The sequence below is a fragment of the Castor canadensis genome, chromosome 13 (assembly GCF_047511655.1).
Source record: "Castor canadensis chromosome 13, mCasCan1.hap1v2, whole genome shotgun sequence".
NCBI lineage: Eukaryota > Metazoa > Chordata > Mammalia > Rodentia > Castoridae > Castor > Castor canadensis.
This window is the reverse complement of record NC_133398.1, coordinates 90,223,447-90,246,534: the sequence shown is the minus strand read 5'-3', so window position 1 is coordinate 90,246,534 and position 23,088 is coordinate 90,223,447. Positions and strand designations below refer to the sequence as shown.

General features: G+C 36.7%; 1 protein-coding gene across 6 annotated transcripts in view; it reads left to right on the top strand.

Annotated features, from left to right (window-relative positions):
- Nucleotides 1-111: 111 nt before the first annotated feature.
- The window catches only part of Naa35 (N-alpha-acetyltransferase 35, NatC auxiliary subunit), a 68,924-nt gene continuing 45,947 nt past the window's right edge, over nucleotides 112-23,088 (top strand). For 2 of the 6 annotated variants that reach the window (XM_074052239.1, XM_074052234.1), the window contains exons 1-7: nucleotides 112-245; nucleotides 866-1,002; nucleotides 1,094-1,222; nucleotides 14,315-14,348; nucleotides 16,684-16,798; nucleotides 17,851-17,925; nucleotides 19,838-20,005. In XM_074052239.1, coding sequence (XP_073908340.1) covers nucleotides 1,099-1,222; nucleotides 14,315-14,348; nucleotides 16,684-16,798; nucleotides 17,851-17,925; nucleotides 19,838-20,005 — 516 coding nt within the window. In that variant the 5' untranslated portion in view covers nucleotides 112-245; nucleotides 866-1,002; nucleotides 1,094-1,098. Of the gene's footprint in view, nucleotides 246-865; nucleotides 1,003-1,079; nucleotides 1,223-14,314; nucleotides 14,349-16,683; nucleotides 16,799-17,850; nucleotides 17,926-19,837; nucleotides 20,006-23,088 lie in introns of all 6 variants that reach the window. The other 4 variants (XM_074052237.1, XM_074052235.1, XM_074052236.1 and 1 more) reach the window with 4 other exon arrangements.

Sequence of the window (23,088 nt, the reverse complement as noted above, 5' to 3'; positions counted from 1 at the left end):
GATTTGCTCTAATCCCGCGAGAAGAGAGAAGCTGGCGGTGGGGAGGAAGGGGGTGTGGCCCGGGAGCAAGAAGTACCCGGGAGTAAGGGAGAGGGGGCGGGGTCGCGCGCACTGGGCGTACGCATGCGCGCACGCGACCGGTGGGGCTGGGCTGAGAGGGGAGGGGGCGGCGGCAGCAGAGGCGACATCGTTATTTCCGTGGCCTGGGCGGTGCGTGGCGGCGCGGGTGGGCACAGGAGAAGTAGGTAGGGACAGTTCTTGTGGAGCCACTGAGACCCCTTCCCGTCGCTCGCGTGTCCGAGAGCCACAGCTCTCCCCGTCTGCCGTGTGGCGGACCCAAGGGACGCCAGGTCACCCTGCGGCCCCGGCCCTCCGGCCGCGCTTTAGGCAGGAGCCCGGGCCTCTCGGTTGCCCGCTGCGCGCCTCGGCCTTGCCGGATATTATCAGGGCGACGACCCGGCGCTAGGCGCGCCCGCCCACCCGCGCGGCGACAGCTCTGTCTTTGCTTCCGCGCCCTGTGGGGTCGGGGCTGGGCCAGGCTGACCCGTGTGGCCGGACGTGGAACCTGTCCTGGCTCAAGTGAGCCCCAGCCCTGGGCCCGGCGGGTGGGACTATAGGGGCGCGTCCGCATGCTTTGCTCCCCAAACCCGGGCGAAGCTGGGCCCCAGAGAGGTTGGCCCCACGAACCCCATCCAAGTGAAGGGGTACTTTGGTAGCTGTCGCTTGGGGTCCTGAGGTTCTAGAGGGGATGCTAAATAGTACCTTGGTCATTTGTGGCTATTATTGCAAGTTGGGGTCTCTGGAGTTGGTTCTTTTTGGACAAGTGGTGGGATGGCTTGTGATTTTTTTTTTTTCCTCTAACCAGTGGGAAGGCAAACTGAGTCCTGGCAGGTGGTGGTCTGTTACATGAGCAGCAGTATCGTCAACGTGAGATTTAATTGCATTAGATAGCTTTTTGCAGTACCGTCCTTTGACTCAGAAAACTTCTGCTTAAACAGTCTAGTAAGTCTTTCATCCAATGCTTACACAGTTTCGTACATACTCTTGACCTAAAAGCTACACCCTCTCTTTTACACCAGTGTTAATTTTACAGGCATAATGGTTATGAAAGCTTCTGTAGATGATGATGATTCAGGATGGGAGCTCAGTATCCCTGAAAAAATGGAAAAAAGCAATACAAGCTGGGTGGACATAACTCAAGATTTTGAAGAAGCATGTCGAGGTGAGTTTGAATTTTTAGTTTAGAAATTCAAAGTTTAGGAAAGAGTAAAGTAAAATCATGAATACAATTTCTAAACTTCGCCTTGATAAATGAAAAAAAAAATCAACAGGTAAGTTTGGTTTATCAAGTTTGTTAACCACACTTTCTCTGCCCTCTAATTTTAACTTTCATTTAAAGCCAGTATATATTTGATATAGCACTTAATACAGATGTTGAAGCATTTTTTTTCTTTTAAATTCTAACTTTAAGTAACAGATTAGAGAGTACATGGGAATAATTTCTAAATGTGGCAACATTAATTATGTTGACCAAACTACTTTAGTATATTTGAAGTTTGAAAATGGTAAGACCCCTGATATTCCCTGCCTAATATCCTCCATTGTCTTCCAGTTGAATATCAAATAGAATCCAGACTCCTTCCCCATGGTTTTATAAGATCTGGTCCCTGCCTACCACTCAGACTTCATTTTTGTACCATTGTTCTGCCTGTTCCAGTTACAGGGTCCTTATCTCATATGTAGATGGTTTGCCAGGGTCTTTGCATATTTTCTTTTCTCTATCTTAAATTGCTTTGCACCAAGCCTTCACATAACAGGTTCACTCTTCACTCTTAAATGTTAACCTCCCCTTGTTCTCATATCTTCAACTTCTCAACTGAATCGTCATATTTTATTATCTTTATGTTTGTCAGAAATCATAGTTATAATTTTGATCAGCCTTACTCACTGTAATATAAGCTCTTAGAGGGCAGAAATCATGTCTGTAACCCTGGGACATACTGATAAATGTTTGGAAATAGCTGAGCACAGAGATACATGTCAGTAGTCTCATCTACTCAGGAGTCTGAGGCAGGGACATCACTTGAGCCCAGGAGTTTAAGACCAGGCTGAGCAACATAGTGAGAACCCCTTTCAACAAACAAACAAAAACAGCAATGCATTTTTGGAAATAAATGATTGGAGAAATAAGCATGCTTATAGTTTGAGGGGAAGGAGCTTAGGGAGAGACCAGCTTGGAGTGTGGCCGGGGGAGGGGTGGGGTGTAGAAAGGAACAAATAATAGAGTGAGAGCTTGAACTTCCAAAAGAAGATGGGATCTAGACCATAGTAGTGAAGTTAACTTGAAGAAAAGCATAGGGGCACACTGGTATAGGAAGAACCAAGATTAGGATGGCAGAGATATGGGTATAATTCTAAGTGACTGGGAAGGAATGCTGGAGGAATTCATACCTGATGGCTTCTATTTTCCCAAGTTTAGGTCTTTTGGTAATAGTGTGATGGGGTATGTTGGAAGTGTGCTATGAAAGAGAGGACTGAAAAGTTGGAGTACCTTCAGGTGGAAGGAGAGCCAGTTAAGTATAAGCAAAATGATAAATCATGTGCCTTACCCTTTTACTGTTTGAAATACATGTCCAGTGCAAGTATGCTTCAGTGAGAGATTGGAAAGAACATTTTAATGGAAGTTGCCCGTATATGTCTACAAGAAAGAGAAGTTACAGTGTTGGGGGTTTTTTCCCTCTTAGTTTGAGCTGTTTTATGGGCAGTAGGTTGGAATAAAATAGCTTCTCAGTAAATAACAGAAATATTTTGAGTCAGATATGGGCAAAAGTCCAAACTCTGCCACTTGTTAGCTCAGTTACCTTGAGCAGTTTAATTATTCTAGTCTTATTTTACACCTCTTTAAAGTAGAGCTTTTATTTTATGGAATTTTGGAGATTAAATTAAGTAGTGGATGTAAAGTTTTTCTTTTGTAGGCACTTAATAATGGAATCTCTAATTACTTGTGATTTTTTTTTTTTTAAATTACTGTTCAAAATATATGAAGAAGGTTAACATAGCATAACTTATTCTGGTGGATTGATGTGGAGAGAGCCCATAGCCTTAGAAAGACAATCTTTTGTATTCAGCCCAAGTTCAGTCTTCAAAGTCTTAGACTAGGATAGTGGTAGAATGGGATAAAAGGGTTGAACACTAGAACAAGGAAAGTTTATGTGGCTTGAAGACAAGCTGGAGTGGTGAAAGGAACACGAGAGATGTGTTCCTTAAATATTTCCTTCTGTGACAACAGAGGAGAGTGAGCACATATACTCTTAACATCTTTTTCCTAAATCTTACGGGTAGCATTCAGAGTAGCTCATAAGATGTTTTCACAGTTTCCTATTTTATTTTGGAAATACATGAAAAAGTCAGCATTTTATACCATATTTCCATTTGTAAGTTTTCTCCCTCCCAAATAGTTATGAAAATGTATAGCAACACAATGGCTGCTGTACCATTTTTTTAATCTTGTGTATTTGAATACTCAGACATCACCTACAGTTGTTCATACCACAGTTTGAAATCTACAGGTCTATAGAATTTAGTCTCAACTAACTGTAATTTTAATACCACTACTTGCTTTCATATGTCTGTGTGTGTCTCCTCTTATTTATTGTGAGTTATCAGGAGAATTGAACCCAAGAAAACACTTCAGATTGCTGGTAGAGAGATACTTTGATGTGGTTTCATAAATTAGCCCTGTTTATTTGTGGAAGGAACCTTGAGAAGAGATAAGGTTTAATCTTCAGGCTGAATTGAGAGGGAGGTGATATGTCATTTTGTTGCCATCATCATACCATCCTATTAACTTTCCTTAATTAGCTCTTGCACTGTCTCATGTGGCATGAATGTGAAATACACTTCTTGGAACTAAAAAGTTGATATAGAATTAATCTTTACATACAGATTTAGGATTAAAGACTGTTGCTAGCTGTCAAGCTGTGGTATTAATAATTTGTTTTCCTTTTCTCTTCTTAAAATAACCAGATTCATATAGTTTAGACTTATGTTCCAGTGGTTTTCTAGAAACTAAATTTAAGCCTATACTGCTAGCATCAGGGAGGTGGATGCAGGAGGACCTTCAGGTTGAGGCCAGCCTATAGTGAGACCCTGTCATACACACATACACACACCAAAACTAAATTTTAAGCAGAAATGATTATATCCAATTTTTTAACAGTCACAGTGGTCTTTCTTTGGTGACAGTGTAATGGCATTTGGCAAGACACTGTGATTTTGGTTTTTTTCTTAGTACTGTAAAATAATCTACATATTGATGACAAAGTTGTTTTCCATGTACATTGCTCATTCTTTTAGTGGTTCTTCAAAGTTCTCTAAATCAAAAACAAACCTGTAATATTCATCATTTCTTTTGTTTATTGTTAGGCAGGTGGTGCACATTCCTTCATACTCCCTGTAACTGATCTTGAGGCTCTTTTTTTTTTCCCCAAATTACTTTGAATATATGGAGCTATCACTTATTTTGCTTGATAATATATTACTATTTTAAATAATACTTAACAGGTTTTCCTTTTCTAGAAAACCTTGCCTAGTTTAAACCATCTCATTTTGCTACCTGTGAAAAGTCTTTTATCTTCATATTCCATTCGATTTTCTATATTTAGATGTTTTTTGAATTAGAAACCCACAGCCTACAGATTTCGTTTAAACATAACTGTTCATACAGCATGCACACACTTACATACACTCTCTACTCTCTCTCTCTCTCTCTCTCTCTCTCTCTGCTTCTTCTGCCTATTAAATTTCTTCTCCTTTACCATGGGCAGTTAGCCTCCTCTAGTAGGATGATACTAGTAAGTATATAGAACCCAGAAATATTCAAAATCTGCTGACCTTCCATTCTTTCTTGTCCTGTAGTTTAGGATATGGGCCTATCCTCTCATCCCATTTTCTTCTGTTTAATGTTCATTCTTCTGCAGTCTTTATTACATGTACTATTGTTTAAGGCTTCCTTGTCCATCCAGTTTCTTTAGCTGTTGCCTAGTACTTTAGGAAAACTCTTTTTATTACTTTCTTTTTCCTCTTCTAGAGTATGGAGGCTTAACCTTCTTGTATCTCTTTGGTGATACTGGGGTTTGAATTCAGGGTCTTGTGTTTGCTACGCAGGTGTTCTACCAGTTGAGTCATACTACCAGCCTTTTTGCTTTGGTTATTTTTGAGATAGGGTCTTGTTTTATGCCTGGATCAGGCTGGCCCATGATCTTCGTATTTATGCTTCTCACCTAGCTGGGATGACAGGCACATCTCTATTCACAGCTTTTTATTGGTTGAGATGCTCTCTCTTAAACTTTTTGCCCAGGTTGTCCTTGAACTATGATCTTGCTGTTCTCTGCCTCCCAAGTAGCTAGGGTAACAGGTGTGAGCCACTATGCCTGTGCTCCTCTTCTATCTTTTCTCACCCAGGCCATTTATGGGTGCCCAATATGTGTTTATTTTGTTTTTTTGTGGTACTGGTGTTTAAACTCAGGACCTCAGGATTACTAGGTAAGTGCTGTACCACATAAGCCACTTTGCCAGTCCTTTTTTTGTGTTCGATATTTTCAAGATAGGCCCAGGCTGGCCTTGAACTGCGATCATCCTGATTTCTATCTACTGAGTAGCTAGGATTATAGGCATGAGCCACCGGCACCTGGCTTGTCTTTGTTTTAAGCATGAATGAATAGTCTCAAGTTATGCCTTTTCAAGCCAAAGAATATTTGTATCTGAGACTAAAGAAGGCTGAGAACCACTACATTACACTAAATGCTGTCATTTTCTGTGATTACCTAGAACCAGTATAATTATGAGCACAAGCATGGACACTGCAGTTATGGTGATATTTGATTATAATGTTATGATCCAGGTGGTCTGGAATATGCTTCTATAATCTTTTTTAAAAGATGATTATTGAACCAATTACATAGCATTTAAAAATTAGAGTAATTGTGTAAATTCCTGGTAAGACTTTTTCTAGACAGCTTTCTCTTTCCCTCTCCAATCCATGAAATTCATTTTGAGAATCATTGTAGAAATTACTGTTCGTTAGCACTTTATTCTAAGAGGATAAAGTGTAGACAGAAATTGTCCCAGCAAAAGATCTAGGCACCATTTAAACAGTGTTTTTGATGATTTCATTTGTGGAAATGAAAATTGTGTTTTTCTTGTTTCATGCCATCGAGAATGTTTTCAGAGATGGGGTATGGGTTGGATGGGCAGCACTGGCATTTATGGATCACTTTAGATTCTCAGCTGGGGGTGATTTTGCACCTAAAGGGACATTTGCCATTATCTCAAGATGTATTCATTTGTGGGGATGTGTATATATATACATCTTGTGGGTACATTCCAACAGTGGTCCTAACTATTCAACACACAGGTCAGCCCCCACACAAAAAGAATTTTTCTACCTAAAATGTCAGTAATACTCTAGGTTACTTTCAAGTGTTCAGCTATAATTCAACTACTTTAACCCTGGAATCTTCAGTGAAGAAACCGGTTATTGGATAACTTAGCATCTGTTAACAGGGGGTGTAGCTCAGTGATAAAGGGCATGCTTAGCATGTATGAGGCCCTAGGTTCTATCCCTTAACCACACACACACACACACACACACACACACACACACACACACACACACACACACACACAGTCTCACACACACAAGAACTATGCAGGAAAGAAAATGTACTTTTGTTCTTTGGTTTCAGCTATGAATAATATTGCATATCCATAATGTACCTGTAATTTTTAAAAAAATATTTGTCTATAGACAATGCCTAAATTGGGGGTGGAGGAATCAAGAAATAACAATGAAAGCATGCTATCTAGAATCATAAAAATCAAAATAATCAATTTAAAGGGGAAAATGGGGACATCTAAGTAGTCCTTTTATACTGACCAAAAGCTACTAAAGTAAAGCAGGATACACAATACATGATTAAGAAGAAAATTTGATAACATAACATTCAACAGCAGAGGAGTCCTCAAAGTGCATCAAAGGTCCCACTCTCTTCACATTGCTACATCCCCAGTCTAATTATTTTTTTTACACAAAAGTTTTTTATACAAAATATAACATTATACCTCAGACTTTACTAGTTGTCTAAATTTTTGTCAGACATTTTATCCGTTTCATCTCAAGGAAGTTTCTTGATGCTCTTAATTAACTCCAGTTGGTTTCCTTTCTTTTTGTACCTTGTGTGCAATTTCATTCTGAGATCTTGGGTTCATCATCAGCCTGGGGTATCTTTTCTCCATTGTGGGACATCTATATTATTTTCCTGAGTAAAATGCATGAGAGAGACAATTTTTTTGAGACCTTGAATGTCTGAAAATAACTTTATTCTGTCCTTGTATTTGATTGATAGTACAATTGTAATCTGTGAGAATTTTAAGGCATTCTGCATTGGTGTTGCTTCAGTGTTGCTATTAAGATCTTGTTTGTATCCTGCTCCAGAACATTCAGTGGTTTGCTTTCATGCTTTCATGATCCTTCAGGGAAATGACCTTAGTTTATTCTGTTTTTTCCTTCTTCTTATTCAGTGTCTCTTATTGAAATATCGAATCTCATGGGTTTTTCCCCCTTATTCTTGCCTTCTCTGTTTTTCATCTTTGTCTTTTTCCTCAACTGCATCTTCCAAGCCTTTTATTGAGTTTTTCTTTTGTGCTGTGATGTGTTTCCCATTTTCTTCTTTTAGTGCTGACAGTTGATTCAGGACCTTGTGCATGCTAACTAAGCACATGCTCTACCACCGAGGTTCACTCTCAACTACCAGTCTCAGGCCTGCTGTGATATTTTTAGTTTCTTAGTTTTTTTCTCTGAATGTTTCCTTTCCTTTTTTGTTTTTTTTTTTTTTCCCATTACTGGGTGTTGAACCCATGGCCTCATGCTTGCTAGGCAGGCATTCTACTGCATTAAGTTATGCCTCTTGCAGTTTTTGCTCTGTATTTTGGAGATAGGGTCTTCCTTTTTGCCCAGGCCTGCCTGGACCATGATCATTCTGTTTGATGCTTCCCACTGTCACTGGAAAGACAGGCATGCACCACCACACCCACCTTTTTCCCATTGTGAATGGGGTCTCCCAAACTTCTTTTTTTTTTTTTTTTGCTCAGGGTGACCTGGAACTACAATGCTTTTGATCTCAGCCTTCCACATAGCTAGGATTGCAGGTGTGAACCACTGGTTGCCTGCCCCCTCTTTTTTTTTTTTTTAAGGTGTCCTGTTTTTTCAGTTTTACACAAGTTTATCTCTTTAAGGATAATAATAGTTCTTTTGAATTTGTTTCCCCATTCAGTGTGTTTTCTCCAACTTGAGTTGGGGACAGAAAAGCCAGTTGGAAGCTCTGAATTTTCTGAGTGGGACCCTTTGAACACCAATGTAAAGTGGTCTGACTTGACTTGTGTGTTGGAGAACCTCTAATGTCAATTTTTATAGCTCTTTCATCTTGAAAAGATTGCTCTTTTGAGAAAACTTGCCTAATCTCCTTACTTGAAGTTGAAGATATGACTTAACTCCCCATGACTTAATAGCTAAATGAGGGAAGTGGTCTGGGATTTTAATATGTCACTTAATACCCTTCTTTCCAATACCATATCCTGGCCTTCAGATTATCTCACATTCCTGGAGACTTTATTTTACCCTCTCCAAAGAAACATCACTTGTAATGTCTAGGTGCTGCAAGGGTGCTTATCCTACTCTGAATTTGGGCAACGCTCTGGAGAATCTGACCATTTAGTCCTCTTTCCCCTTCATTTTCAGGGGCAAACAGCAAATCAAGTTGATTTTTAAATTTTTCTCCACTTTTGGTTTTAGGAGTCAGCTTTCTTGGGTCTGCTAATTTGCTAACTTGATGTCTAAGTTTCTCTAGTTTTGTTACTGTTGTTATTTCTGTTCCTGTTTCTCCTTTTCTTTGGGGTTTATATCCTTTTAAAAAAATTCCTTATTTCAAAAGTGGGATTTCAGGAGTGAATTAAAGGTAGTCGCATATGTTCAATTGGCCACCTTTACTCAGGAGTAAATAAATGTTAATTGTTTTACATAAGTATCATTGCTACAGTGATACTAGATTTCAGGTAAATTAGGGATTAAATAGGACCGTCATGGGGTTGCTAGCTGGGAACCTAAACATCACTTGTAATGCTATATATTGAAATCTATTCAATGATCTATAACACTATAATTTACAAATGATCTTCTCATTTATAAGATGGTAAAATGCATTTGCATTGTTGCCTATTTGCATGTTTTTCTCTGTCTTATTAAAGTACATTTCTTTAGGGAAATGATCTGTGCTTTAAGTGCTTTGCACTACTACATACCCAAACTCCTTTAAAAAATTATGATTCATTGTTTATTTCTAAGGCAAAGGAAAAGATCTTTAGAAAGATGCCATGATATTCTAACCCACAAAATTAAATTTTCTCTCACAGTAGCTCTGTTCATGTCTAATATAAATAAGACTGAAATAAAAAGGCAATTTGTTATCAATGTTTCCAAAAAGTTTTGAATTATTACAACTGTAGCTTGACCAAGTTTTCCCCATATCTCCCTTTTCTCTCCTGTGAGTGCTTTCAGCTATATACTGGTGTGGGTTAGGTTTTTTTTTTTTTTTTTTTTTTTTTTTTGTGATACTGGGGCTTGAATTCAGGGCCTGGCACTTGCTAGGCAGGCCCTCTAGCACTTGAGCTACTTCACCAGCCCTCAGCCAGCTTACTTAAAGCTTTAACTTAAAAGGAACTTTTTTTTTTTTAGTCAGATGTGGGTGGCTTATGCCTGTAATCCTAGCTTCTTGAGAGGTTGAGATCTGGAAGATTGCAGTTTGAGGCCAGTCCTGGCAAAAAAAAGTAGTGAGACCCCCACCTCAACCAATAGCTGGGTGCAGTGGTGTGTGCTTGTCATCCCAAGCTATGTGGGAGGTTGAGATGAAGAGGATCAAGGTTCCAGGTCAGCCTGGGCAAAAATGTTTGTGATACTCCACCTTAACAAAAAAAAGCTGGTCTTGGTGGTACGTGCCTGTCATCTCAGTGACAGTGGTAAGCATAAAATAGAAAGATTGCTATCCAGATTGGCCACAGCAAAAAGGGCTGGATGTGTGCTTCAAATGATAGAACACCTACCTAAGAAGAGTAAAGCCCTGAGTTCAAACCCCAGTACTGTCTGTTACTTTTTTTTTTTTTTAATCATCATATTATCAGTTGTTTGCTGTAGTCTGGTACCCGTGGGATTCCCAAGACCATTTTATAGGGCATGTAAGTTGAAACTGTTTTCGTGGTAATAAGATAGTGCTGACATTTTTGACTCTCATGCTCTTCTTAGTATTGTAGAGCTTTTAGGGGTTCATGATGTGTGATGATGTTCTGTTGACTGAATGATAACTGCTGCCTGGTTAGATAAGGCCCAGTTTCCTCGCTTAGACAAACATCATGATTCATTGTGCATTTATTGATCATGAGTGAGGGTCCCTGTATTCTGCTTTGTGAGTAAAATTTAAAGTTTACTGTCTACAGTTGACAGGTGAGAGATGTGATTACTGAAGTTCTAAGGGATCTTATTAGCCATCCATCCACCCCTTCATTTTATTGGTGAGGAAATCAAGGCTCAGATTGACTTGTTTCTATCTTATAAAGTGTTTTAGTGAAGCTATTTTGGTACCCAGATTTACCCTAAATGCATGATAGGATAGATTATCAGGACTCAGAATGCCAGTATTCTCTTTAAAATCATTGTGCGTTGTATATATACATTGGTGTTTACTGTATTAGAATTTAAAAAGAAAAATTTTGAAATATGAGTACATTTTAAAACAATAATAGAAAACCCATTGAGTAGTAACAGGAGCACGTATTTTAAAATGAAAAGTAAATATCTTTCCAGAACAAAAATAATTTAGTAGAGTTGCTGCAAATATCTCTGAATTCTCTGTCTCTGTAATTCAATCAGTTGTCATGTGTTTTGGTTGAAATATATGAAGTAACTGACTTCACCAAATACGTTGTTGAAAAATCAAGGAATTTTTTTCCAGAAAATTTTGGCTATTTTTTGGTACTTCACTCAAAACTTGAAAATTAGTAGTTTCTCTTTTATTTTTTAGTTTTGTTGAGGTAGGGTCTTGCTATATAGCCCAGGCTGGCCTTGAACTTGCTTTATAGCCCAATCTGGTCTCAAATTCATAATCCTCCTACCTCAACTTCCCTAGTGCTGGGATTATAGCTATAGCAATGTACCAATATGCCTCAAATGGTAGTTTCTTTTCTTTCTTTCTTTCTTTTTTTTTTTTTTTTTTTTTGTGGTACTAGGGGTTTGAACTTAGGCCCTCACAAGGCACTCTTACAGCTTGAGCCACATCTCCAGCCCCATTTTGTGTTGAGAATTTTCGAGATACGTTCTCTTCATCTATTTGCTTGGGCTGGTTTTAAACTCTGATCCTCCTGATCTCTGCCTCCTGAGTAGGTAGGATTACAAATATGAGCCACTGGTGCCTGGCAAGTGGTAGTTTCTTAAAGCTAAGTTTCAACTGGAGGGGTGGCTCAGGTCCTAGAGCGCTGGCCTAGTGGTCAGAAGGTACAGAGTTAAAGTTAAGTTTCAGTTTAAAGTCTAAAACCCTATCAATGGACATTTCATCCTCTGTTACATAAAGATCCATTGGTGTGTCTTGAATTTTGAATGGATCTTTAACCCAGCCCTGCTTTTGTAACATACACTGCCATTTGGAAAATAGTAGTTCTGTGAGTTGTGCAGATCTTCTAAATGTTGACACATCTCATTATACAATGTTAAAAGGCACATTTGTTAATATTGCTGATCCAGAAAGGTTTCTAAGGATTGGGAAACTGTCACACTTGGAGTGGCAGAAACATGTTTTCCAATACTTAAATTTTTGCTTGAAAGCTCAAATTTTATTATTGGGAACAAACATGTCATGTCTTTTTCTTGAATCATCAAACTCATTTATTAAAAAAAGAATAAGTTATATTCTCAAGTCTGAATAACCATAATTTGTTTGACTGATTTGTTTTGTTCCAGGTAAAAATGGCGTTCTATGATAATTGTGCAAATGCTTCTCCTTGAGACAGCCGTGCTTCCCATTTTAGATTAATCTGGTAAAGCGAGTTAGGAACCTTCAAAATACAAGAAGGCAGGAACCAAAAGTGAATTCCTCCTCACATTTTGCACTGTCAGTACCTCATTTGCTGCACTCTGGCCCTGAGATTAATAATTTTTATTGCTTCATCAAAGATATTCTTCTTTTTGGTTTTTTTCTTTTCCTGGTCTTTTTTATTGTGTTAAAATAAGCATAACATAAAGTTTCCATCTTAATTATTTTTAAGTGTTCAGTTCAGTGATGACTTATAATATTGTATTACTATTACCACCATATATCTTCATAAATAACTCTTTTCATCTTGTAAAACTGACAGTCTTCCCATTAAACAGTATCTCCTCATTTCTCTGTTGCCTGGCAATTAATATTCTACAGTCTGTTTCTGATTTTGACCAAGTATTTCATATAGATGGAATCACACAGTATTTTTCTTTTTGTTATTGACTTTTGTTTTTGTACTTAATGACCTAAAGATTTATTCATGTTATGGCATCTATCAGAATCTCCTTCTTCTTTAAGAATGAATAATATTTCATTGGATGTGTACACAATGTCTTACTTATTCATTGATAATCCACTGATAGGCATTTGCTTTATTGTTGTGTTTTGATATATGCTGTAATCTGTTTTGGTACCTAGAATTGTTAAACATTAGTGATGTTTAACTTATGACTAGGTAGGAGGATTGGATAAAGTTCTGGAAACTGCTTCTTTACACCTTCCACAGGATTTGACCAATAATGTTTAAGCTTCTTAACATGTTATGGTAGTGGTTCCACCTTATACCTGCACAATGAAATCACCTGTAATGATCTAAAACCTCCATCTATGGTCCCATCCTTAGATTTAATTGGCTTGGAGTGCTGCTGGGACACTGGGATTTAGAAAGTTCCCCAGTTGGTCCAAAATGCAGCCATGGTTGAAGACTGCTGCTTTATAGGGAATAAATAGTTTTGTTTTGTTTTTTTCTTTTGTGATGCCCTCTACCACTGAGCTACATTCCCAGCCCATGAGCAGTTTTTTTTTTTACGAGTTTAAGATAATTTATTTAAGAGAGGTTTTTTTAGGCTAGATGTGGCCACACACACCTGTAATGCCAGCGTTCAAGAGACTGGAACTAAAGACCCTGTACCAAATAAATGTTTATCAAGAGTAATGTAGGTAACAGGAGGAGAGGGAAAAGGTCACCACAAAAATACTCCTACACGTGTATTGGCACAACCTTCAGACTGGCATACCTAAAATGTAAACTAGGGCTGAGACACAGCTCAGTAGCAGAGCTCTTGCCTTGCCCTGTAGAAGGCTATGGGCTTCATCCAGTACCAGCAAGAAAACCTGTCATCTGTTGCTACATGCAGGTTAAGTTGAATTTCACGTGATACCTGTTGCTTGGATATCGCAGGCTGCCAGCTCACCTATTTCAATCTTTTCTTGGTGCTCTGCCACTGCGTGAATAGCAGTGTAGTTCCTCCTGCTGGAAGGCTTCTTTCTCAGTGTAGCCATTTCCATATGTAAATCTGGGCGGTGGCTAAGTTTCTTCCAGCCTGAATACATTTCCATAGTACCTGCTCCTTAGGAGCCCAGTAGTAGCTAGCTTTGGAATACTCATTGGAACCTAAAGGCTTAAGGTCTGTAGCTAAGTGGGGAGGAATGGTAATTCAACAAAGTGGTGGTGATATCTATCAGATGCCATCTGGGGACATGGACATTAGGAAATCAGGATTCCCTTTTCACCCCAAGCCTAAACTGCCTTGTTTAGGGGTTGGTGGCAGAGACCAGGGCCCATGAGGTCCACCATTTTGTTCACTTCCCCTTACTTAACACTCTTAAAGCAGGTTTTCTTTAAGAACTGGCTCAGTGGTTGGCAGCCTGGTAATTTAGGGCTAGCCAGCAGGGTGGAAATGAAGGAAATCCTGGTGAGAACTGATGTCACACAGGCTGAAGCCAAATAGATTTCCAGGACACCTTCCTCAGACAGTGCCGTGAGCACTGTTTTGATTAACTGTTTCCTCAGATGTTTTCTATACCATTTAATTGAGTAGAGATAACTATTTCTTAAAATGAATTTTAACATATACAGGCACATTTCTTTAGGTTCTTACTATGTTTTTCTAATTTTTTTCATAGAATTGAAAGTTAAATATATTCAAAGGATTTTTCTCTGTTTCTTTTAGAGCTGAAGTTGGGAGAACTGCTTCATGATAAGCTGTAAGTATTTATGTGTCCTTTAAATTAGTGTAATATAATAATTCAATCTTTTTTTCTCATATGGAGTAGTACTTCCTGAAGTCTGGGTAAATTTACATTTCAAAGCTATAAAAATGAATTATAAATATACTGTTAACTTTGGTAAACTATTTTGGGGCAGCTAACCTTAGCTATGATGTGAAATGGTTATACCTAGTGAAACTTTGACTTATGATCCTTTTCTTAGAGTAGATTTATTGACTGTAGGATTTCTTGAAAGATATCAATTACCCATTATGATAGATTGGTTGATGGTCAGATTTCAGGTGATGACCAAATGCCTATGAGGAAGTAAACTGAGTCCCCCTAACAAAGCAAAATAAAAGGAAATGCTTAATTATATTTATATTCCCATGGGTAGGTTCAGTTTCCATAGAACTATGGCCAGGCTCAATTTTCAGTAGGAATATTAAATTTTGAATTACAGGATGATTGGACATTGTTTGTTGGGGTGAGGAGAACCTGAATTCAGTTCTTAAACTTTTGTGTGCATCAGAATCATATGGAATTGCTTTTAAAAAACTACTGTAATCCCAGCTAGTTAGGAGGCAGAGATCTGGAGGATTGCAGTTTGAGGTCAGCTCAGGGAAAAGTTATACAGGCCCCATCTCAATCAATAAGCCAGGTTTAGTGGCATGCATGCCTGCCATCGCAGCTACAAGGGAGGCATAAGTAGGAGGACTGTGGTCCAGGCCAGTCTGGGCAAAAAAACCTGAGATCTTACCTGAAAAATAACTACAGCAGAAAGGGCTGGTGCATGGCACAAGTAGAAAGTGCCTACCTACCAAGAGTAAAGCTCTTAAGTTCAAACTCGAGTACTACCAAAAATCCAAAACAAAAAAACAAGGAAACATCCATGGCCAGAGTCAAAACATTTACTAGGTCTGGCTTGGGGCCAGGTTTTGATTTCTGACATATTCCATGGTGAGGGTTTGATGTTGCTGATCCACATTGAAAATTTAAACTACTTTTGCAGTTGTGGTTAATTAATGTTTTCCTTTATGGTTTTGTAAAAAACTGGTGTTTTGTTTCCTAGTTTTAGGTTTAGAACTTAAATCTGCCTGGGATTTTATTTTTCCAAATTGTGTAAATCAAAGATTTAATTTTTTCCAAATGGTTAGCCATTTTTCTCCACAGTATTTATTGACTAATCTGTTTTCCATCTTTGTCATACATAGTTCTCACAGAAACTCAGGTGTGGACTGTGTTATTTTCCATTGAATGGGTTTAATTTTTGTAGCTTTATAGTATTTGATATTTGGTGAATCTGTATGGTTTTTATTGACAAAATTCTTTTCCATTCAAATGTTTTCTCCTTTGGCTTGGATGAGCTTTGAAAAATATTATTTGGTTTTGGTTAACATTTATCAAATTTGTAGATGAGAGTTGTCTCTATTAATACTGTCATAATGTAATATTGTCAGGACATCTTAAATTGAATGTTAAGAGATTAGAGAAATTAGGATAAAAAGAATATCATTCTATTACTGTTTGTCTGAGAGAAATGATTTAATATGATGAGGCAGGTTGTTTATTTTCCTGGAAGTCTAATGGCTTAAAAAATATAGTCAGTAGTTTGATGACTAGTCAAGTTTTCTTTTAACATTTTTTGGTGGGACTGGGGTTTGAACTCAGGGCTTTGTGCTTGGCAGCCACACTACCACTTGTGCCACAACACAAGCCCTAGTCTTGCTTTCTTGTAGACTTTTCTTTTCCTGTCTCATTTCTTTTCTTTTTTTTTAAATGTTATTTTATTGTTTTTATATTTACTAATATGTGTATACATTAGTTGGGTTCCCTCCCACCTCCCATTTCTTAAGGCATATCTCAAGTAATGATATACTTACTAATCAGCTTTCAGTATACCACAACTATCTGCTTTTATGATGTGCCAGAGTGTTGTACTTTAAGACATGAAGAAAATGAAAAATAAAGTAAAAGTTATATGTGATAATGATTATTCCAAATGTGACTTTCTGAATATTTGATAAAATTATTTAAGGAAGGCGAAGTAAAATACATCATGTATCAGTTGATCTCTTATTTTCAAAAGTTTCTAGTGCACAGCCTTTTTGAAGGAAGCATAAAGATTTTTTTTTCTAATTTTTTTCTCCCACTGTTCATGTAAAATAACTTGAGTGACAAGAACATGAAAGAATTTTTGTGTTAAGGGACAATAACTAAAGTATTATTAGAAAGACTACATAGGATACCATTGTTGTTAAAAGTAATATAATAATTTTTAGGCCATCATGGGAATCTGGGTTCACAAATTGTGGGTTTAATTTATTTGCAGATTTGGTCTTTTTGAAGCTATGTCTGCTATTGAAATGATGGATCCCAAGATGGATGCTGGCATGATTGGAAATCAAGTTAATCGAAAAGTTCTCAATTTTGAACAAGCTATCAAGGTACTCACCATTGTACTTAAAAGAAAAACTTCTGGTATTTCATGTTTTAAAATGCGCTTAGTAATGAAATTGACCGGTATGCACAGATGTAGTTTTTAAAGCATTTCATGTATATGAACAAGAATTAGTTACAACCTTTAATTACCTATTGCAATTAAAATCTCGAAATTATTTGAGGACCTCATTACAAACTTGCTCTAAATTTGTTCATTTTTATTTTTTAAACTAATGTTTGAAAGCATTTGTGTATATATTCAGATGCTGGGACAATTGGCTTAGATGTTATATTTTATGTATTAGTATGTTAAGCAAAATGCTATGGTTTTTTATTTAAAATTTACTCAGCGCTGACTTAGAAATTCATTTGTAGTTTCCACACAGTTTAATTTTGCATGTTTTATGAAAAAAGAATGGCTAAGCAAATGGATATTGTAACTAAAATTACAAGTCATATAATTAACTTCAGGAAAGTATTTTCTTAAATGTTTATTTTTTTTCTTTGTAAGTAGCTTTAAGTCATTAAAATGATTCATATTTATTACTGCTTAAGATTAATTTGAGCCAAGTGGGTGGCACATGCTTATAATCCCATCACTCTGGAGGTGGAGGCAGAAAGTTGTTAAGGTTGAGACCAGTATGGGCAACATAGTTAGTTCCAAGCCACCCAGGGCCACATAGTAAGATCTTGTCTCAAAACAAAGAAATAAAGAAAAAACCCAATTTGAAGTGTGCTTTAAAAATACTTATTGATGTTACTTCTCATTATAAAGACTTTTACTGTATTAGAGAAGTTTTAATTTTTCTTATTAGACTTGTTTAAGATATACTGTTCTATTATTATTTGTCATTTAAAAATAGAATTTTAACAAGTATCTTAAGGATGCAGTTAACTTGCTGTCTTACTGTAGTTTTATCAGATGATAAGTTAGTGTTTTCTTAAAATTGCTTTTTTTTTAAATATCTGTTTTGAAATCTCAAATGCTACTGTACTAGTAACCATAAATCTAAAAAAAAAAATTCTGCTTATATGTTATATCTCTCTCCCTTTTTAGGATGGCACTATTAAAATTAAAGACCTCACTTTGCCTGAATTGATAGGGATAATGGATACATGTTTTTGTTGTTTGGTAAGAATTAAAATACGACTGTTGGTTAGCTTTCTAATCTAGGATAAATTGTTGTAAACTGGTAATCTTCTCTACTATGAAGAAAAATTTTTAGTGATTTATCTTTGCTGGATATGTCTTCTAGACAGTGTAATGTAATTGTGGAAAAATTCTCATTTGTACTATTTTTTTCCCCTACTTTCTGACTCTTCTTTCTTTTTTAATTGACATTAAATCATTATCCTTAGAAACGTGTAAAGTTTATTCCTTTATTTAGGAAATATTGATTGCCAAGTGTACACATTTTAGTTGTTTTACATGTACAGTTTCTACTTATGTCCTACATCCTTTAGGTTTCTGTATTGTCTTATATTGACTATGGTTGTATTGCTAAGAAGGGACTTAACCATAATCCTAATCCTGATCCTTCATCCTCTGAAGCTGTCTCTGCCTCAAAGATATCTATATTACTTTTTAGTAGTGTATAGTCCTACTGGGGTAGAAACGCAGAGACTGAGGACAGATATGCCCAAGGAACAATTCTGACAATTGTGTAAATGTTTTTGTAATGAAGTCGTGGGGGGTAGAGAGGAAAGGAGAAGAGGATAATTATGTCCCTGTTCAGGGAGTAAGAAAGACTGTAGAGAGGAAGCGACACGGGGTTGACCAGAGGGTAACACTATTTTAGGCATAAAGGGTATATTGCATTGCCATGGCAGAGTGAAAATGTTCAGTTTAGGGAATCATGAATAGCTACTTGTGGCTGAAGTCTGGCAAGGGGCCAAGTGGGAGGAGTGTGCCACTAGAGAAAGAGGGAAAATTAAACAGTATTTTTGCCAAAGCCGACTAATTCTATGAGGCTCTTGAGTTTGGGCTTTAATAGACATTGGTTTTTTAATAGACAGGTTTTTAATCTGAAAAGTCTCCTGCACAGTAGTTATTCCAAGTACACATCTTAATTACATTTTTCACATTCATTTCTCATTTTGTAATACAGTAGCATCTTGGGCTTTAGTGTAAAATATAACAGTATAAACTTGGGAAAATTATTTAAACGTTTGATTCTGTTTCCTTATGGAGGAAAATAACCACCTTTCTCAGAGGGTTAGGAAAAAATGGGAAGGATAAATGAAAATATATAGCATACTACTTTGGACATAGCACTTACTCAATCTTGAGTTGGTATTCCTAGCCTATAGCATGTAGTGAATAGTGTTGAAGGCTTATCTTTGTGTTGCAGAAAGACCCCTGTGGTTGGGGATATCAAATCAGAGATGGAAAGTGGGAAGGCCATTGCATAGTTTCTTGTAGTAATCTAGTGAAACCTGATGTTATTGCTTGAGTAAGTGATGATGAGGGTAAGAGTAGAATGACAGGCAAAGAACATGTATAGTTCTAAAATTTTGAATCCCCCAATTTATGAAATTTTATCTTCTATGTTGTACAATTGTCTTTGAATGCAACATAAGGAGATAATCTAATTTCATTAGTCTCCAAGTATATTGCATGCTGAATTACTAAATATGAGAATGCTTCCCATAGATAGCTAATAATTTATAGTACAGGTTAAGTATCCCTAATATGAAAATCTGACATGATGCTCAATAATTTTCAGATTTTAAAGCATTTCTGATTTCAGATTAGTAAACTATAAAGCAGACTATAAAGTCTATGAAAATATTCCAGATCCAAAAACTCTGAAATCTGAAACACTTAACAGACCTAGGCATTTCGGATAAGGGGTACTTAACCTTGAAAAACTTTACTCAGTGAAAGTGAATTCTAACTCTTGTTTTCTCTGGCTTTCCCTTTAATTATCTTTTAAATCTTTTATTTATTTGGGTGTGTGCATTCTGGCATTTGACTATTGGATCAGTATAGACTTTGTAGATTCTGTGTCACCTTAACTATGTACATTCTTTTATCTCTATAGATAACATGGTTAGAAGGCCATTCCTTGGCACAGACAGTATTTACGTGCCTTTACATTCATAATCCTGACTTTATAGAAGATCCTGCCATGAAAGCTTTTGCTCTCGGAACCTTGAAAATCTGTGACATCGCAAGGGAAAAAGTAAATAAAGCTGCTGTTTTTGAAGAGGTAAGATTATGTAATAAAGGAATTCCTGAAGCTAGTTGACTACCTTATTAACTATGATGTATTTAAATGATTTTATCGTACATATTTTTGCCTACTTGTATAGGCAGAGAACAGTTTGGGGTTTTTTGGTAGTACTAGGGTTTGAATTCAGGCCTTGTACTTGCTAGGCAAGTGTTCTACTGCCTGAGCCATGCCCCCAGTCTCTAAGAACAATTTTAAAGGCAGTGTTATTACCAGGTGTGGTGGCACTCATATGTGATCCCAAAAATCAGGAGGCAAAGGTAGGAGGATGGGAAGTTCATGGTCACCATGGGCTACAAAACAAGACTCAGCCTTATAAAGAGGAGAAAAAAGTGATGCTGTTGTTAACTACAATATATCGACTACAGTAATTCAGTTCTGTTCAACAAAGTACCATCTATGAGTGTATAGTGGTTCGAATGTCGTGGACATTCACACAGAAAACAGAAGATGGTTCCTTCCCTTAAGTGTTTTGTAAATTACAACACAAAAAAGGCTATTCTTTCAGGGTTTGGATAAGAAGAAGCTAAGAAAAGCAACAATATGAAAAATATTTTAGAGTATATACATTTTCCTCCAATTCATTCTGAGTAGCTAACCCAGAACAAGGAAGTATTGTGAATTTTAGACAGAAAGATTTTTTTTTTCTCCTTATCATGAAAAATAAGGTTTCAAATGCTGATAAATGTAAGGGAAAACGTGAGCACTTTTGAAATTATTGATCACTGATTATTTTTGTTGAATTCTCCCACTTACTGAAGTTAAGTTCCTTTTTAATGCTGTTACTGATCCAAGACTGGTTCAGTATACAGTATGTAAAACTTTTGTAAAGTTTACATATTTATGTATGTGGAAATAATTGAATATATACGCAATGAGTTGTCCATTTGAATGTATCAGTTGTGAGTTGTTTATGAAATACTGTCTTTTTAACCACTCATTGGTTGTTCAGCTAAATACTTGTCTTGATGTAGTGTCATTATGGAAGACCTTATTAATTTGTGTGGAATTTTAAAAAGATGAGTTTGAGTTAATGAATGAAAAGAAATACAGATTTTTAAAAAATACTTACATTCTCAAAGGATACCTAAAAAGTCATCAAAATCATTGGGGAAGAGAAAGGATTAACAAATAATCCTGGAACAGTTGATTAGTGTGCTTGGAAATTACTTCATCATCATTTCACATCTAAGTACATTTCAGAGATTTGGCATGTTCAGGGTATTATGGCCATAGACCTAAGTACATTTCAAATGCATGATATATTTTAAGTATAAAAATACTTAAAAATCAGAAAAAGATAGTTCACAGAAAATGAAATAGCCTTTAAAAGTAAAATGTTTAATCTCACTTAAGAAAAATGAAAACTAAAACTGAGATACCATTTTTTACCCATTACTGGCAAAGAAGAGAAATTTTTTATTATACATTACGTTAATGAGGATGAGGAAACACATTACATGCTGTGTATGAGTGATAGGGATGTTAACCTCTTTTTAAATTCTCATAAAAACTTTGAGAATAATTTAAATTACCAGTAGTTACAATAATGACATGAAGAACATCATATATTCTCACACAGCTTTAGTATATTGTCTCATGGTGTGTCTTTGTCTCTCCTTGTCCCTCAGTGTATCATGTATTTATTGTGTGTACTTTTTTACTGGAACTGTTGGAGAGTTAAGTTGCATACATTATTTTACCTCTTTCCTCCAAACGCGTATGGGACTCTCCTGCACAGCCAAAACATGATTATTCAACTCAGAAAATATCAGTGCATTGTTCATATTTCCATGTCTGCTGTTCGACCTAGTCCTTTCTTAACTTTTTTCCCTCTGTAGTACAGAATTTAGGCTAGAATTAAGTGTGCATTTAATTGCAAATCTGTTTAGTATACTTTAATTTACAGCAGATCCTCAGTTTTTCTTTATATTTAATAATGTGGATATTTTTGAGGATACAGCCCTCTTTAATAGAATGCCCCTCACTTGGGTTTTGTTCTTTCCTCATGATTAGATTTAGATTATTGTGATTCTGGCTACAACATGATATAAATGATGTCTACTGATATCACATCTAGAGGTATACAGTGTCCAGTTGCCTTCTATGGTAATGTTTTGATCACTCTAGTCATCAAGGTGTCTGAATACTGTATGGTTACTGTTTTTTCCCCCTTGTCTTGATGTATATTGGGAAATAATTTTAGATCATAAAAATATCTTGCTCATTAAAATTTCTCTCCCTAGATTTAATAACCATTACCTGACCACCACTGTAGTGGCTGAAAAATAAGGACTTTCTATATCTGGTACTGCCTTCATATATATTAGTTGACACTTGGCATTCTGTTTTCAGCAAGACTCATACTTTTTGATGGATGTTTAAACTCCACACCTTTAAAAAAGAGCAATATGGTAACATCTATCATAATTTAAAATGCACATGTCTTGACTCAGTACCTTCACTTCTAGCACTTTATCCCACAAATATTTGCCCTTGTAATACAAAGATGTACTGTGTACAAAGATGTTATTTGTAGTATTTGTAAAAACTAAAATCTGGAACCTATATCAATCCGTTATTAAAAGATGCTACACTCACTACTGGGGTTGTAGCTTACTAGTAGAGTGCTTACCTAGCATGTTCAAGGCCTGGGGTTTGATTCCCAGCACCACAAAACAAAAACATTGTATATTTGTACAATTGAGTACGCGCTACCTTTAAAAAGGAAATAGATTTATGTGTAGATCTCAAGTAAGAAAGGTCAGCTACAGAAAAGTATATATTCCTTGTTACCATTTTTTTCTTTTCTGTTTTTTGAGACAGGGTGTCACCATGTAACCCCAGAATGGCCTCGAACTCACTGTGTAGCCCAGGCTGGCTTTGAACTCATGGTCCTCCTGCCTCAATCTCCTGCATGCTGCATTCCAGGCATATGCTATCATGCCTGTCTTCATGTTTTTCATTTTTCAATAAAGGAGATTGTTAAGTTCATACATAAGATAATTGGAGTATGGAGGGTTGGGATATATTCCTGTTTTTACTATTAATGTTTTTATTAT